The sequence below is a fragment of the Talpa occidentalis genome, unplaced genomic scaffold, assembly GCF_014898055.3.
Source record: "Talpa occidentalis isolate TD23 unplaced genomic scaffold, MPIMG_talOcc4v2.1 talOcc4.3, whole genome shotgun sequence".
NCBI classification, from domain to species: Eukaryota; Metazoa; Chordata; class Mammalia; order Eulipotyphla; family Talpidae; genus Talpa; species Talpa occidentalis.
The window spans coordinates 42,307,487-42,325,286 of NW_023603184.1; the positions used below are offsets into that span (position 1 = coordinate 42,307,487).

At 38.2% G+C, this 17,800-nt stretch overlaps 1 protein-coding gene across 1 annotated transcript in view; it reads right to left on the minus strand.

The window, feature by feature from the left end:
- Positions 1-17,800, minus strand: part of INTS4 (integrator complex subunit 4) — a 116,950-nt gene that overhangs the window by 64,438 nt on the left and 34,712 nt on the right. The window contains exons 5-9 of the mRNA XM_037523032.2: positions 13,389-13,574; positions 12,636-12,686; positions 7,840-7,928; positions 6,783-6,903; positions 596-667 (exon numbers count right to left, since the gene is read on the minus strand). Coding sequence (XP_037378929.1) covers positions 596-667; positions 6,783-6,903; positions 7,840-7,928; positions 12,636-12,686; positions 13,389-13,574 — 519 coding nt within the window. The remainder of the gene's footprint in view (positions 1-595; positions 668-6,782; positions 6,904-7,839; positions 7,929-12,635; positions 12,687-13,388; positions 13,575-17,800) is intronic.

Here is a 17,800-nt window from a genome sequence, read left to right on the forward strand (position 1 = left end):
CTGCTCTGCAAAAGAAAAAGGCTTGTGAGAAGAAGCGCCAGCATAGTCAAAAGCGGACAGGAGAGCTGCCCAAGATTCTAAACTCTTTTATTATCATTTTTACATTTCAAAATTTAGAATACTGATAATAAATGTACACATAATTTTCTCAGACTTATATTGTAGTTGAGTCTGACAATTATGTTAGAGAACTATCACAGAAAAAGCTTAAGGAGATTCCACATGAGGCATTTTGCTAGAGTTCAGAGAAAGAATTTACTCCCTCTTCCACGGGATCTGCTATTGAAAAGCAGTCTCTTCTAAGATAGTTCTTATTAGCTCACAAAATAAGATCAAACCTTTGTAGTAGGTCCAATAAACAGAAAGTTAATCTTGCCTCTTCTTTGTAAAACTCCACCTAAGCAAATAATTTCATTATAATAAAGTTTAATGAAATCATATAATTTGGTCCAAGTTATTAGGACTTTAAGTTAAAATGTAATTTAGTCACTGTACATTAACTTAACAAATGCATGGCATGCAAAACTAAATCAACACAACCTGACATACATTAATGTTGGCTACAGAAACATAAACAACAAAGAATTCAAGTTACCCTTAGATCTGACATCAGCTTCTTGTCTAGTGTCTGCTCCAAGAAATGGGAACTGACTTGCTCCATAGAGCCCTATAAAAAGAAAGAAGACAAAGCAAATTAAACACCTTTAACATCTAAACATCTTAAAATTCAAAGTTTGCAGCCAATTTAAATGCATAAAGATAACATACTTGATAGTAAAGGTGTCCATTGATTCCAAATGATCAGGAAAAGAATGAAAACATTAACAGCAGCAACCAGCTGTTTAAGATAATGCACTCTGCATCTTACTAATCAGAAATAGAGCTCACTGTGTATCATGCACTGTTCTAAGTGTTTTATACAAATACTTATTTCATCCTCATCAGAACACTAGTGTTAGTCCCATTTTATATGCAAGAAAAGAAAATCACAAAAAAACTAACTGAGGGCCTCCCCGGTGGCGCAGCTGTTGAGCGCTGGGTTGCGAGGCTCCCTGCAGCCTCTGCAGCACCGGTTCGATCCCCGGCTGCTCCCCGGCCACCGGAGGAGGGTCCCACATGGCGCGCAGACCTGTCCTGCCGCCCGCTGCTCCCCTCAGCAGTGTACTTTGGTGCTTCTGCCTGCTCTGCTCCCCGCTCTGGCTCTGGTGATTCCTCTCACCTTCCTGAGCTTCTGACTGTACCCAGTGCTTGTATAAATAAATAAATAAATAAATCTTTTAAAAAATTAAAAAAAAAAAAACAAAAAAAAACTAACTGATTCCAGGTCACAAAGAGAAAACTAGAGAGCTAGGGTATAAATCTACAATCTTTTGTTGTCTTAACCATTACTCTCATCATAGTCTTATCATTCCTTCCTCCTTTCCTGTCATTCCATTTCTTCCATTTATTTTGTCCATCCATCTATCCATCCATCCATGCATTCATCCAATAAAAAAAAATTAATTTTAGCAACCATTCAATTATATGCTTATAATTACCAGGAACAGGAATACAAAATTTAAGACATCAGTTCTATACTCAATCATCTTGCAGACTGGTGAGGAAACTGACAAGTAATGAGATAATTGCAGTATGGCATAATACACTCATATAAAGGAGGATGGGAACTCAGAGAACAAGTAACATGGGGTGGAGGCAGGGAGAGTATATTTGTGGAACTGGAAATCACAAGCATAAAAGCATTAAGAGAGAACTGCCGTGTGGGAAACAAGAAGGGGTTCTACAAATAGAACATGGGATGGAGAGTCCTGGAAATGAGATAGGGCCATAGGTAGTGATGAGAGCAGTCTTATTTGCCATGGTAAGGAGTTTACCCTGTGAATAATAACTAGGTAATCCTTATTAAACATTTAATGAGTTCAATAATGAAGAAAATATTTAAAATTTTAAAATGTATTCCTCTCAATAATCCCATGAAGAACACTATTATCCCCACTTGCTGGATGAGAAATTGAGACCGAGATTAGCTTGCTCATACCAAATAAAGAAAGGAAAAACGTAAGAGCTACACCTCATAAACGTCACGTGGGCAGTAATGTGGCTAACATTCTAGAAGAAATTAAGTTGAAAACATAGACAAGGTAGGCTGTTATTAGGAGTCCTAGACATTCTTAAGAAATGTATTAGAAATCTTTTCTAATTTCTCAAGTAGTAAATATAACCTGTATTTTCCATAGAAAGTTACATGTTCTTTTGGATTATCTTTGCCCAAGTTAAAACTTTTTTTAATTTATTTTATTTTATATAATTCTTATATCATTTTTCATTTTTGCATAATGTATGCATTTTCACTTTGGTTATATTCCCCATACAATTCCCAGCCCCCTTATTTTGATCCTAATCCCTCCTCTCTTCCTCCCGACCCCTGCCCCTTAGTATATCTCTGGTTTATAGTTGCTTGTTGATTTTGATTTTTTTCTTTATTATAATTAGTCTTTTTCCTGGTCCCTTATTTAGGTTTTCTAAATTCCTGCTATGCGTGAGACCATCCGGTATTTTTCTTTTTCTTTCTTACATCTCTAAGAGAACAATTGTTGTACTGCTTTGTTTTGTTTTTATTTTTTTAAGTCAGTGTAAATCCCAAAACAATACACCACCATGCCACCATGATTTCGTGCATTTGGAGGGGAAATATTTCCTCATTAGGTGGAAAATTGTGTGATTGCTATTGGAAGACTTCATTTTAAGCAGTTTTATAGTGAAATACTTCACTTAAAAGTTGTCTTTCTTCAGTTTGTTGTAATGTACATTCACTGGGTAGAACTTGTGTTGATCTTTGAGACACAATTTGTTCCAAGGTTCTGGGTTATTCTTTCTGTCCCCACTGACATCTGGATTGAAAACATAGCACTGCTACAGTACTTCCAGCTCCAATAAATACAAAGAGAAGGAGTAAGTTTGGATGTTTCTTGATCTCACCAAGTATCCAGTAGAGCTTGCCTGTAGGAGAGGTTTTGGGTTGGGAAGGAAAAGAGAACAAGTCTCTGCCTGTGCTTAGTTTCCAAACCACTTTTTCTTATCTCTACATGGTACAATCAGTTGGTTGATCTTGTTGATCTTGTTACACAGATCTCAGCTGACACCAAATCTAGCATTCATTTTTAAATCCCAAACAGCAACTTCATGAATAAGAACTATAAATTTTCAAGTTTGCTTCCCTTTCACTTTAGTGTTACCACCAGTGTTAACAGTTGGCTTTTAAAAGGAAACTTATTTTTTTCTACAAAGAATGTAAATTTAATGGCTTCACAGTAAATTAATCCATAGTCCCGGTACCTTTTAGCCAAGTTCAACACAGCACACAGGGGGGTTACTTCAAACTCAGGCCTCAAAAAACATCTTTATTTGTAACAGATTTTCAGTGCTATCGAATGATAACTGAGGCCTTCCATTAAATCCATAAACATCAAGAACCCCAGAGCAGACTAATCCACTTGAAAATGGTGAGACCTGAACCAGTGAAGATCCACTGGAAACAGAAATGGAACAGATTCAAAGGGTGTTAACAAAGTAGAATTAATAACTTAGTGGATAATGGATTTAGGGAAAGAATTCCCAAGTGGCTCTGGATTCATAGTTGGGTAGATGATGACATCATTCATGACAACACAGGAGGAACAGATGTGGATTAAAAAGATAATGAATTCTGCATCTTTCTAATCAGAAAGACAGCTACATTCTTGTCTGCTTTAATCAAGATTAGTATATTCAGGTAAAACTTCACCAAATGTGCTACTACCATGGCTCAACCTATATTTATAACACTAAGAAAACAATCGTATTTAAGTGTGTCAAATCTGTTTTCAGATCAAAGGCTGCTGAATTAGTAAATAACAAAAGTTTGTATACTCTTTATTTCCATATTAAAGATCCAATTAGGTGATAAAAAAGGAAACAGACAAAAAATTAAAACAAAACATGGATTAATATGTGAGACATAAAACTACCACTGACTAAAATATTTGCATTTGCCCCAGGAAAGACTAGTCCTGGGCAAACTTAGGCAAAACAGCACAATCTGCCTGAAAATTACATAAACTTTAAGGTCAAAGTCTTTTGGAGGCTTGTAAGTAAGGTTTAATTAAGAGAAATTAAACAGTTTTTGAAGAACTCATGAAACTAAGGATCATCTTCCAGATAGAATGCCCACTTCCATGCTTAATTTCAAAGTAGTGACTGTATTCTGAACAGCCCCATAGAGCTGCTTACTTGGAAATCAAGCTCCTTCATCCCTCTGGTGCAGTTACAGATAACCGAAAGCCATGATTGTACATGGTTTTGAATTTTCTGATATAGCTCACATATGAAACTTTTCATCCTATCATGTAAGTCAAGGAGAATGGAGACGATTGATTGTGTGTGTGTGTGTGTGTGTGTGCAAATGGACTTAAGTCTAAAGCTTTGTCAAGAAGGAAGGGAAGGAGAGAGGAGGGAAAAAGAAGGGAAAGGAAGGAGGGGGCGGAGAGGGGAGGGAGGAAGGAAAGCTTCCAGACTCTCTGCTCTTTTGAAGACACAGACTATGCTCAGTCTTTGCTGAATTGATGAATATATGGTTTAAAAACCATCTGTTGTTAACCTGAGCAGGAGTTTGTCTATGTAAGTGTTGAATTAGGGAACTTTACCTCTTAACTTGCACAGCAGAACTAGTAAACTAGTCTCAGCTGTACAACCACTACCCTCACTGGAAAAGAATTCTACATGGACTTTTAAATAATAAAGTCTGAAGTCCAGACCTGTCTTTTACTATCTCTGTGGCCTTAGACTTATCACTTTTTAAAACCTTACTTTGTATAAAATGAATAATATAATACTCCCCCCACCCAAAGAGTTTAAAAGAACTAAAAACTATTATAAAATGAGAGTATGTATAGGAGTATATGTATTTACATACATATGCATATATGCCTGTGTGTAAGGAGGTGGGCATGTGTGTGCATGTATAGGTTTATGTTTATGACTAAAAGTTATAGACTGGGAACTTTATAAACAGTAACAATTATTACTGTTAGCAAGATTATATTATTACTTTCTAAATACAAACATAATTACTTATATAATTTGGAGCTATTGAGTACTGAATTATAACCTGACTCAAGTTACAATCATTTAAGTAGAAACTTGCAGCTCACTCATACAATTTGTTATTCACATAGCTTTACATAAATGAATTTCAGGTCCTGGAAATTTTGAATAACACTGCTTTAAGGATTACTTTTCTAAATGGTCAGCTTAGGCCTCCCTGGTGGCGCAGGGGTTAAAGACCACGCTGTCAAGCTATTGTCAGCCCAGGCCAGCCAGGGAGCTAACTAACCCACATGGCGAGCAGACCTCTCCTGTCTCCTACGCTGCTCCCCTCAGCAGTGTATTTCAGTAGATCCTCCTGTTCTGCTCCCACTCTCTCGGGTGAGTCCTCTCACACAAACCCTAACCTCTGGCTTACACCCCAGTTCTGTATGCATAAATAAATAAATCTTTAAAAAAAATAAACAGCTAGCTTAGATGAAGGTATATCATTGAATTATTCCTCTACAACATTCCCCTCAAACATATACATTACAGCATACTGTAGCTGCTCAGCAAATGTGGAATTCAAACAATCTAATGATTGAGTTGTTCTGAATTTTTAAATAGTCATAAGCCAACACAAACTTTTAAATGTGAATTCAAAAACAAAATCAATAAACAACTGGCTTATATAAGTCTATATCTAATATAGACTAGCAATATAATCTATAAACAGGAAAAACTGAAATCATTCAAATTCCTCATTATTCCATGAAAATGCCTCACAAAGGTTTCAGCAGCCATGGGATTGGTGATAGGACTAGGGCTATCACTGGGTCTGTGGTTAGTAGTCAAATCAGAAGTATTTTGCCAACAATCTCACCAACAGTGGCAGAGTCAGGGGCCCTCAAAAGGAAAGTATTCAAAAACAATTTTGAATTCTGCTGCTGTGGCATTTATACAAATATATATATATATTTTCACATATATATTTATATACAAAACCACCTTCACCACCCCATATAGTATGATACTTCACAATTTATAAACTTTTTCACAGCATCTTATTTGAACATGACAACCCTGTGAGGTAAATATGAGAGATATTATAACCCAATTAGTAGATGAGGAAACTGAGATTAGGCTCGAGGAACCTGTCCAAGAAATCTGAGTATTAGACTAAAACTCCCTCTTCCATAAGACAGTTCTATCTCTGAAAAGTTAAAAATTTTTGAGTTTCCAAAGGCAAAACAGTGGGAAAATACCAGTCTAAAAGTGAGGTAGTTCTACAATTTTCTAGTTATACAAATTTGATAATTTACCTAACTTCTCAGAGCTTTAGTTTTCTCACCTGGAAAATAAAAACAATAATATGTATCTTGCTGGGTTACCGCGAATAGTAAATGAGATTATGTAAGTGGCCTTCTAGGAAAGTATCTAGGCCATTATAGGTGCTTTGCAAATAGTAGCAACTACTTTCATTATTCTTTTTCTTTTGCTCTAGGTCTTGGCTATCTTGGATGTTAACAAGGTTAAATAGGATTATAACTAAAATTCTTTGAGTTTTAAAAAACTAATCTATAGGAAAGCAAGTCATTTCTTTATTTAAAAAAAAATACTAGGGCTTATAAAAGTAGGTTACACTTTCCTACCTTTGGTTTTGCAAAATCTTTGCAAATCTAACAGGCAACATGTTTATTAAAGAAAGTTCAACTTACCAAAAGCTTTGCAGCTTGAACTCGAACCACCCAGGAGCCATCACTGACCATGTGACAAATTTTTCCAAAAGCATCATCAATCAAGCGGATTTCTTCATTAGAAGAAGGGATTGGGACAATGCTAAATGAAAAGAAAAGGAACCGCAGATGATAAAAAATGAGGCTAAAGCCAAGGTCCAATAAACTGGGAATGACAAATGGGCACAAACAGAAATGGTATTTGAATAATTCAAACCCTAGAATGATGAAACACATTTCAGAGTAGACAAATTACTCCGAGAGTACTGAACTAACGCTTTCAGCTGCACTGCAAATTTTCAGTGTCTTGAATAAAAGTGTTTAACCCAACAAAGACTCAAAGATTTATGAAAATACCAAAAACAAGCTAGAGCATTTTCTATCTTTAAGTTTATTCTCTTCTATAATCTCATTGCTGTCAATATAGTAAATCTCAGCATTAATCAATATAAAACATACTTGCACATTAGGTTCTAAAAAAAGAAGCCATTCTCGATTAGTTTTTTGTTTTTGGTGCCTATAGGTTTATTTACTTATTCTGGCTTTCCAATTTCAGCAGGCAGTTTAATGAAGAGGAAATAAACACACTATTTTCCTATAGAAGGAATTTAATTACTATGAAAATATTTTAACCAGAAAAACAATACATAAGGGATCATTGATCTCAAACTCCTTCACCTGATATCTTACCTGGCATTTGTATGAATTAAAATGAGCCCCAAACAGTTTTAATAAATAAAAAGGGAGTGAGGGGCTAGAAAGTACTTGAGAAAGTTCAATCTCTCCATTTGTGGATCAGGAATGTGAATGCATGTGACATGTGAATGCACTCTCTCTGCCAGGGTGCACAGGAAGCTTCCGGAAGAGCTGAAAAGCAAGGATCGGGCATCCTCATTATCAGGGTCTTTGATTTTCCTCTCTTCCTCACTGTCTTCCAAAGATCTCACCAACATTTCTTTCTGGAGGTGGGCTTTTTGCATGGAGGAGGAGAGAGAAATGGCTTAGCTCTGAACAAAAGCTGGCTGACACCCACACTGACCTTTCTGGATAGAGCTGACTGACAACCCAGATGAGCTGGACTGCAGCACTGCGCACTTGTTCATAGTCATCAGAGAGCAATTTACAGGCCTGCAAACAAGGATTCCAAAAGTCTGTTAGTTCTGTGTCCTCCTAGGTGATGCTCAAACTATTTTCAAAATGAAGATGGGGTGGTTGGATAAGCATGCCAATCAAAACACTTGTGGGTGGTTTTAACTTTTTGAACCTTTGTCCAACAAAGAATTTTTGGCCTATCTCAGCTGCGCTGGCTGTGTTCTGACTGTGCACACTCCCACCCTATGTATGAAAGCAGAACCGCAGACTGACAGACAGCAAAAAGCTATCTAGAATAGCATCAACCCTAGCAAAGTCTGCAAGCCCATAGGGCTGCTCTCACAGATTCAAACACGAAAGCTGGGATTTTTCTCTATCTGTAAAATCAAAGCACAATTTTCTGATTGACGGTCCATTTGAAAACTCAACCATTCTAAATAAATGAACAGTTTTAATGCTAAGCTGCAGAAAGAAGCCAGAATTTTATTTTGGTCTGAAACGGACTATCCCTACTCCACCCACAGTCATGGCAACACCCTGGACTTCCATAACACCCAGAATTATTCCATTTCTGCAATTGTAAAATCCTGCATTCCATGTTCTATCCATAACATGTTGCTACAACAGCTCTTCCATTTCCATGACTTCACTCATCACATTCCCACTTAACCTACCTATCCATTTAAGCAGGGTTTCTCAATCTTGGCACCACTGACATTTTGGACTGGGTAATTCTTTGCTGTGAAGAGCTGTACCAATTTGTGCATTAGCATCTCTAGAGTCTATCCAGAAAGCTGTAGCACTGCACCCTCTCCTCTTCCCCACAGTTGCAAGTCACAAATATCTCCAATAATTGCCAAATCATCCCGGTTAAGAACAACTGCTTTAATACCACTCTTTCTCTAAATGAAGCACCTTTTTGCTCCATACCCTTCCATTACATTAGACTCCTGGTAGCACTGAAAGCACATCATACACAAAAGCTCCAGATTTCTGCTACAGCTCATAAGGGCTTCTCTACTCCTCAATGGGACTGCAGAGCACTGACAAAGGCCAAACCCTCTAGGACACTGGTGGCACATGATCGCAGACCTTATTGGTGCTGCCTTGGAAATCACTTCTGTTTCCATTCCCCAAAGCAGCTTTTCTTAACCATCTCCTCAGGATCCCTATCCAACTTAAAGGTGCTAGGAAGGGGGGTGGAAAGAGGTGGGTAGGACACTATGCATGACATAGTAAGAAATCTGTGCGTGCACACACACACACAGAGACACACACAGACACACAATTTATAGCCTATCTACTCTGAGTGAATTTTCGAGCTCAAGGACACATCTGGAGAAGTGCGGGTGCCAGGGCTATCTGAAGACCAGACTCAGCACACTGGGATGCCCTTGAGGCCAGGTGTCCAGGAGAGTGATAAGGCACTCCGGGGGCTGGACATCAGGGGCTCCTGGCAGCAGTAAAGCCTGTTTTTGCTGAACTACTATCTTTGTTGAACTCACTACAAAAAGCCAGCTAGAAATGAAATGTTACGAGAGTTTCTTTAGGGTGCTAACGCCCCATCTTCCAGATCACCAGCTGTCTGATTAAGTGCATCTAAAAGATTCAATTCCTAGGGCCTCCCCGGTGGCGCAGCGGTTGAGCGCTGGGTTGCGAAGCTGCCCGCAGCCTCTGCAGCGCCGGTTCGGTCCCCGGATGCTCCCCGGCCACCGGATGAGGGTCCCACATGGAGCGCAGACCTCTCCTGCCGCCCGCTGCTCCCCTCAAGCAGTGTACTTCGGTCCTTCTGCCTGTTCTGCTCCCCGCTCTGGCTCTGGTGAATTCTCTCACCCTCCTGCACTTCTGACTGTACCCAGTGCATGTATAAACAAAAAAACAAACGAATAAATAAATAAAAACACATGCCTCTTTATAAAAAAAATAAAATAAAATAAAAGATTCAATTCCTAGCTCCACATTACTGGCACTTGGTGGGGACAGGTGGCCCCGAGCTCCAGACTTCTGGCTGTGACTGCTTACTTGAGAAAATCAAGGTTCTCAGCGCAAACTCTCTCAGCTGGTCCATAAGTATACCTGTATTCTTCCATACATTGTTCTCAATATTTGGTAAGTCTTTTCTAGTTCTTGTTCCTTCTGCTTTTGCTACAGATCCCATCACTTCCTAACACAGACCTTCCCTTAACATTCCCGCAAAATAGGTCCTCTTTGTGGTTCTCTGGGATAGCACCCCATTTATTTAGTTCACAGCACTATTCAAATGCTGTAACTACCTGGTTTATTTACTCGTTAATCGTCCACCTTACTCAAGAGAATGTTAGAGTATGAATTCTAACACTCAGCATTGTACAATCAGTGTTAGGTAATCTCTGTTGGGCAAATCAGCTCATGAATCTGATTTTCTGCCTTAGGAACTTACTCTATCATTTATCCCCCTTTGTCACTTCCATCAGTTATTTTCTCTCAAAATACTGACACTGTCCCTTCAACATATAAACATACTTAACAACTACCTTTAAAATACAAGAAGGGGGCCTCCCCGGCGGCGCAGCGGTTGAGCGCTGGGTTGCGAAGCTGCCCGCAGCCTCTGCAGCGCCGGTTCGATCCCCAGCTGCTCCCCGGCCACCGGAGGAGGGTCCCACATGGCGCGCAGACCTCTCCTGCCGCCCGCTGCTCCCCTCAGCAGTGTACTTCAGTCCTTCTGCCTGCTCTGCTCCCCGCTCTGGCTCTGGTGAATTCTCTCACCCTCCTGCGCTTCTGACTATACCCAGTGCTTGTATAAATAAATAAATAAAATCTTGGGAAAAAAAAAAATACAAGAAGGCTTCCTTTTATCTTATGTTCCCTACTTTCACCTTTAATCCTGCTTTCCAGTCATAACCAAGTTTCTTTAAAGAATAGTGGATAGTCAGTGCTAAACTGTCTCACCTCAACTCATCTTAATCTGCTGTCGACCTCCATTATTCAATTAAAATTATTCTCTTCAAGCTGTGTGGAGATTTCTGGACCTACTAAACATAGAGCTTCCATATGATCCAGCAATTCCACTCCTAGGTATTTACCCAAAGGACACAGAAACATCAATTCCAAAGAGCTCCTGCACCCCTATGTTTATAGCAGCACTATTTACAATAGCTAAGCTTTGGAAACAGCCCAAATGCCCAAAAATAGATGACTGGATCAAGAAGATGTGGTACATATATACCATGGAATATTACTCAGCATTCAAAAAAGATAAACACATGCAATTTGCAGCAACATGGATGGCGCTGGAAGGGATCATGCTCAGCGAAATAAGCCAAAAAGAAAAAGAAAAATACCGGATGGTCTCACTCATAGCAGGAATCTAGAAAACTTAAATAAGGGACCAGGAAAATGAATAACTATAAGAAAGTGAAAATCAAAATCAACAAAAAACTATGAACCAGAGACACTTTTTGGGGGGTGGGGGCCGGGAGGGGAGGGATTGGGGTCAGAATGGGGCATTTGCAATTGTATGGGGGAATATAAAAATAAAATTTATTATTTAAAAAAAAATAAAATTATTCTCTTCAAATTCACTAATGGTCACTTTGTCTCCTTTGAGCATTCGACACTGTTGACTAGGAGAACTCTTTCAGCCTTTCTGAAATGTATTTTCCTCCTCCTCCACCTCGCTGCTCCTCAGTTCCACTGCAGGACTTTCTTCTGTCCACTTCTTAAGTGTTGAACATTACCCAAGGTCACCTCCATATCTCTTCCATTCTGCTTACTCTCCCTGGGTATCCCCATAACCCCTAGATGCTGGGGATTTAGCTCCAAACATCCACCCCCAGTTATGATCTCTCCTGAGCTTCACATCTTCATAACTAATTGATATATTCCTCATGGGTATCCCACTAACCTTTTAAACTCAACATAATTCAAATTGAGCTCATTATGGCTCCTAATTCTACCTTTCATCTAAGGTCCTCCATTACCACTCCATTCTCACTCCCTTGAGGCCCTCATCCTTGCTTGCCTAGTTAACCGACAGTCTTATGTGACTAAGCAGTTGAATCATTAAACCTTCGTCCTCTGAGTCCAAGTTTCCTTTAATTATTTGGCTTCCTACAGTTGTCCTACAGGGAGAGGAGTTTCTGTACACACCAACACAATCATTCTGAACCAATTCTCCTTTGTTTTGTAAACCTGGTTGATAGATCAGCCACCTGAATTCAGTTAATTATCATTTCCCTCTGTAAGATAAAGCCACTCTTGGGAGGCTAACAAAATCTGGTCCTTTAGCATGGATTTAGATTGCTTATCTTTAGAGCCATTCAATTATTCTATATGAGAAATACCACCTTTAAAGACATTTTGGCTAGGAAACTTCTAGTGACACTATAACTTCATTGGACTTTTTGTTACTAACACTACAACAATCATGTGGTATCTTTTCTTTTGAGTCCATGGTCTTGGTCATGCTCCAGAAATTTTTTCCTTATTCTAAACATTGCAATTTTCTTTGTGGACTTGGGTGTTCATATTGAGAAACCTAAATATTCCTAAAAGTTCACATCCACTAGTACTTTCAACTACATATCCCCATTTCTCTTCTCAGAATGTAGGTTTTGAATAAATCTTCATATTTACCCTAATTAATTTGATAATTGTTAGCCAGCTGAAGCCCTACTTTTTCACATTCTAATTAGTGTGTGACCCCCCCACCCCCAGTTTCATGATACTTTTCCCCCACTTCCAAAGAGTAATTATTTAAGGTACCTGATTATAAATTGTTTGGTGTAATTTCAGTCCTCTTTCATGGAGCTGCAACTAGACAAAAAGACATAGTTTAAGTGTTTGGGGATAAATACGAATATTTTTTTTTTTATTGAATGAAGTACCATTGTTTTTCTTCCTGGTTAATATTTTTAACAGTATAGGATTTCTCCCATCAGGTGTGGACACTTCCACCACAGTCCAAGATCCTATTTTCAATGTGTCTCCACAACCTCACATATGTTCGCCCAATATGCTTAATATTAAAATGGCTCCCTTTAGTCAAAGTCATGTTATATAAATAAGAAACTTGATTAAAGACTTTTCAAAGCACTCACTTAATAAATCCAACCTATGAAATGTTCCAAGGGAATATCAGAAAAATATGAAATTATAGTAACGAGGCTGAGAAAGAAATGGTTAACTGAAAAGCACTCCCCCCTTCACTGGTAACATTTACCTATATATTTCTGGAACTTAAAAGGTGCAATATCATACCAAGTCACATCCCTCCCAGGAATCTGAAGGCACTTTCCATGTTTCAGAAATACAGAGGAAGACTACCAGGTAAGTCCAAAGAAAAGCAGAACTGTTACACAGAATTTGTGCCTTTGAGCTCTGTGAGGCCATTAATGCCTTCCTGAAAGTATATCCTGTAAAAGGTATATCCTGTGGGATTCAGTGTATCCCAGGTAGCTTTAGCCATGAACTAAAATAATCAAATAAAACAAACAAAACTGTCCCCATTTAGTTTACCATGGCTTTTATAGCTGCTGTTCTGACACGTGGGTCTTGGTCACTGAAGTAATCCCCTATAATTTTCTGGACATCTCTGACAGCTAGGGCTTCTGCATCTTTTGTAACACTTTTTTCCAAAGAACCAAGATTGCCAAGTAATTGCAGGCACTTATTTCTTACACCATGGGAGGTATCTGTCAGGTGCTATAAAAAGAAAAGAGTACAACAGGACATAACTGAGATATCTTAAAAATAAACAACCAGAAACAAAAGTACTGTATCATATCAACTTTAGGCTGATTTCAAACACTACATTCTCATCACAGTTGGCCAAGTGTCACGTTACTTGTGTATGTATCTTCCAAAAAGAATCATGAGTCCTTAGGAGATAGAATTCTCATTTGTTCATCATTATATTCCCATCAGCAAGCTCTTTGCCTTGTAAACACTTTAAAAATGACCCCTAAATGCATTTTATTCGCTATCAAATTTAAATATAAGACCAAATCTATAAAAAAAGTTTAACATCCACACAGAAATATGCAAATCTTAAATGTACAATTAAATTTTTCACAAAGGAATACACATATACCAAAAACAGATAAAGAAACAGAACACAACACCCCAGAAATCCTCCTTGTGCCCCCTCCCAGTAACTACTATCTCACCATCAAAACTATGTACTATCTCAACTTCAAACCTATAGATTTACCGTGCCTAATTTTGCACTTATAAAATCAAATAATGTCTGACTTCTTTTACCTAATAAATATTATATTTGTGAGATTCATCCATAGTATGGTATATAGCAATGGTTCGTTCAATTTCATAGCTTAATGTATAGCATTCTACTTGTGAATACAATACATTAATCATTCCTGTTGTTTATAAATATTTGGGGTATGTTCAGTTTTGGGCTATTCAGAATACTTCTACTACAATTATTCTTGAATATGGCTTCTGGTGTACTTGCTCACATTACTGTTGGATATATACTTAGGATTGGAATTGCTTGGTCACAGAACATGATTTGTACAGTTTAAGAAGATACTGCCAAATAGATTTCCAAAACACTTGTACTAATTTAACTAATTTAAAATTCTGCCAGTGATGCCTAAATGTTCCAGTTGTGTCACATCTTTGATGACGCTTAGTATTATTAAATATTTTCATTTTAGCTATCTCACTATCATTAAAAAGAAATTGTCAGTTATCTCTCTCATACTAAGTTCAATGCTATGGAAGTAAGTTATTCGCTTAAGTAATAATAGGAACTTTAATGAAATGATGTTGTACAGTAGATAATAATATGGTGTGAAACAGTTTTTTAAACTTCTTAAATTTAAACTTAAGAGAATGTAATATTCACTATTTTACAACATAGATTTTACATAAAATATATATATATATACAGAAAGTTTAACAAAACAATGTCTACCCATAAATCTTGTGATATAGTCTGACATTTGAATTATCTTTTGTTTTTTAAAAAACACCAAAATGGGGCCTCCCTGGTGGTGCAAGGGTTGAGACGCAACCTATGAGGCTATCTGCAGCCACTGCAGCGCGAATTCGATTCCTGGCCAGTCAGGGAGCAGCCAACATGGCGCAGCAGACCTCTCCTGACTCACCCGCTGCTCCCCTCAGCAGTGTACTTTGGTCGGTCTGCTGTTCTGTTCCCCACTCTGTCTCTGGTGGATCCTCTCACGCCCCGCACCTCTGGCCTGTACCCCAACTCTTATATGCATAAATAAATCTTAAAAAAAAAACAAACACCAAAATGACTGCATTACCCACCAATGGATCATGATACTCAGTTTAAAAGATACTGGTGTGGGGCCTCCCCTGGTGGCGCAGTGGATGAGCATTGGGCTGCGAGGCTGCCCGCAGCCTCTGCAGCGCCAGTTCGTTCCACGGCAGCCAGCGAGGGTCCCACAAAAAAAAAAAAAAAAAAAGATACTGGTGTGAAAACAGTGAATGGCATTTGAAATTTAAAACTCTAGAAATTTAAAATGCATATCTTTAGAAACACCAAAAAGCAATCATATTCAGAATGTATAATACTCTGCAAGACTAAAGTTACTTCAATAAATCTATGGCATTTAAAGAAAAGAAAAAAACAAAAGGGGACAATGTTAACAAGATTAACATTGTTTACGAGATATCCAAGAGTGGGGATCATGACATCAGCAGAGGTTCCCAGCTGCATTCCAGGGAGAATAATCTGAAGTAGTCTAGAAAGGCACTGGACTCAAAGGATCCTATGGCTTGGGGCAAAACTACAGCACTCCAGGACATGGGAGACCAGTGTTGACCACATGCAACAGGAGAGATGCTAAGGAAATTCAACTCTAATCAAAAAGAGGGTGTCAAGAAGCACAGGCAGTTCAAACCCACACACCTGGGATAGGCAGACCTAGGGAGAGTTGAGAACCTAACCAAGGGGAGATAATGGGCAAAAGTGCTGGGATGAGCCAAGTGGACAGGGCCCCCAATGAAGAAGGCAAAGCAAAAAAAGGCACAAATCTCTCCCCCCACCACCCTTGGGATGCAAAGTGTTTGAAAAGATGAGAAGTTGCACTGAAAGCCCTGTCTGAAGCCTGCAAAGAAGGTGGTCTGAAACCCAGACAGGAGGGTTATCAGTGGTAATACAGACATGAACTATATACCCCCACCACCACATTCACTAACAACAAAACCCTTCAGACCCTTCCCCACCCCCAGGAGAGACAGCTGCAGATTAGATCTCCCTAACATATAGTGCCATCTACTGGAAAAGTGGAAGATCTACATCCTTAAGACACGAACAAAAAATAACTTAAAAAGTCAACAATGGAGAGATGGAAAAATACAACAAAGGGTACACTGAGTACTCAGGGCAATATATCACCACAGAAAGAGACGAAATCTCCAGAAACCAACCAAAAAGACATGGATGATCTTTTTGTCCTGTATAGAGTACAAAATTGCCAATATGAAAAAAAAGAAACACAAAAAAGCTGCTTGAAGACATATAAGAGAACTCAGAAAAATGAATGTCCTGAGAAATAAAATTAATAAACAGAAGATTGAAATTGAAGCTTTGAATAAGAAAATAACAAGGTGCAGAATGTAAATAAGTCAATAGAGCAGATACAAAATTCAAGAGAAAGCTACAGAAATAAAATAGACAAAATGGAAGACTGAATCAGTGACTCAGAAGATAGCAATGCACAAATAATACAGAGAGCAAATTCAAAAAAGAATAGAGGAAAATTTCCCAAACCCAGGGAAGGAATTAAATACACAAGTACAAGAAACTAAGAAAACACCTGTTCATCTACATGCAATGAGATCTACACCAAGAAAGTCACAAAATTTACAAGAGTTCAAGACTGAGAAAGACTACTGAAGGCAGCTAGGGAAAAAACAAACAGACAGCCTATGAAGATACCCACATCGGGCTTACAATGACTTCTCAGAGGTAACCCAACAAGCAAGAAGAGAGTAGAATGAGGTTTTTTTAATTTTTTAATTTTGGGGTCATATTTTGTTCCTCTATATGTACACATATTCCACTCACCCCCTATCAAACCACCAGTGCCGATACACAATCTCTTCTTCCCTAATTTCCTATTCCCTTCCCTCCTGTTCCCTCTGGTAACCATTATATTCTCTCAATTAGTTCAAGATTTACTGTGACCATATTTTGCCTGTCTTTTTTCTTTTAATTTATATTCCACAGATTAGTGAAACCATCCAATATCATTTAGTTTTTGGCTTATTTCATTTAACATAATCAACTTACATTCTATCTATTTTTCCCAAATGCCACTATTTCATCTATTCACAGCTGTGTGGTATTCCATTCTCCCTCCATCACCCCTGGAATGTAAAGTGCTATGTACACATAGCTGTATAGAAATCTTTTTGTATCAGATTTTTCATATTATTTTGATAAATATCTAACAGAGGTATTTCCAGGTTGTACAGATTTCCCATTTTAATTTTCTTAAGAAATCTGCATACTGTTTTCCACAGGGGCCACAACAACTTGTATTCCCGCCAACAGTGAATGAGAGATTCTTTTTCATCACACGCCACCAACATTTGCTGGCTCCATTCTTTTTTATATGGGCCATTCTCACAGAGGTGAGGTGGTATCTCAGTGTGGTTTTGATCTGCATCTCCCCTATAATAAGTGATGTAGAACAATTTTTAATAAGCCTGTACATCATGTGAATGTCTTGTTTAGAAATCTGTCTACTTAGGTCTTCTGCCCATTTTTTGACTGGGTTGAGTTTTTTGTTGATAGGTTGTGTAAAAACTTGGTAAATTTCGGGGATTAGTCCTTCCTCAGATATGATATGCAAATTTTTTCCCATTCCATAGGTTGTTTTTGTTTTTGTGATGGTTTCTGTTGAGGTACAAAAGCTTTTTAATTTGATGTA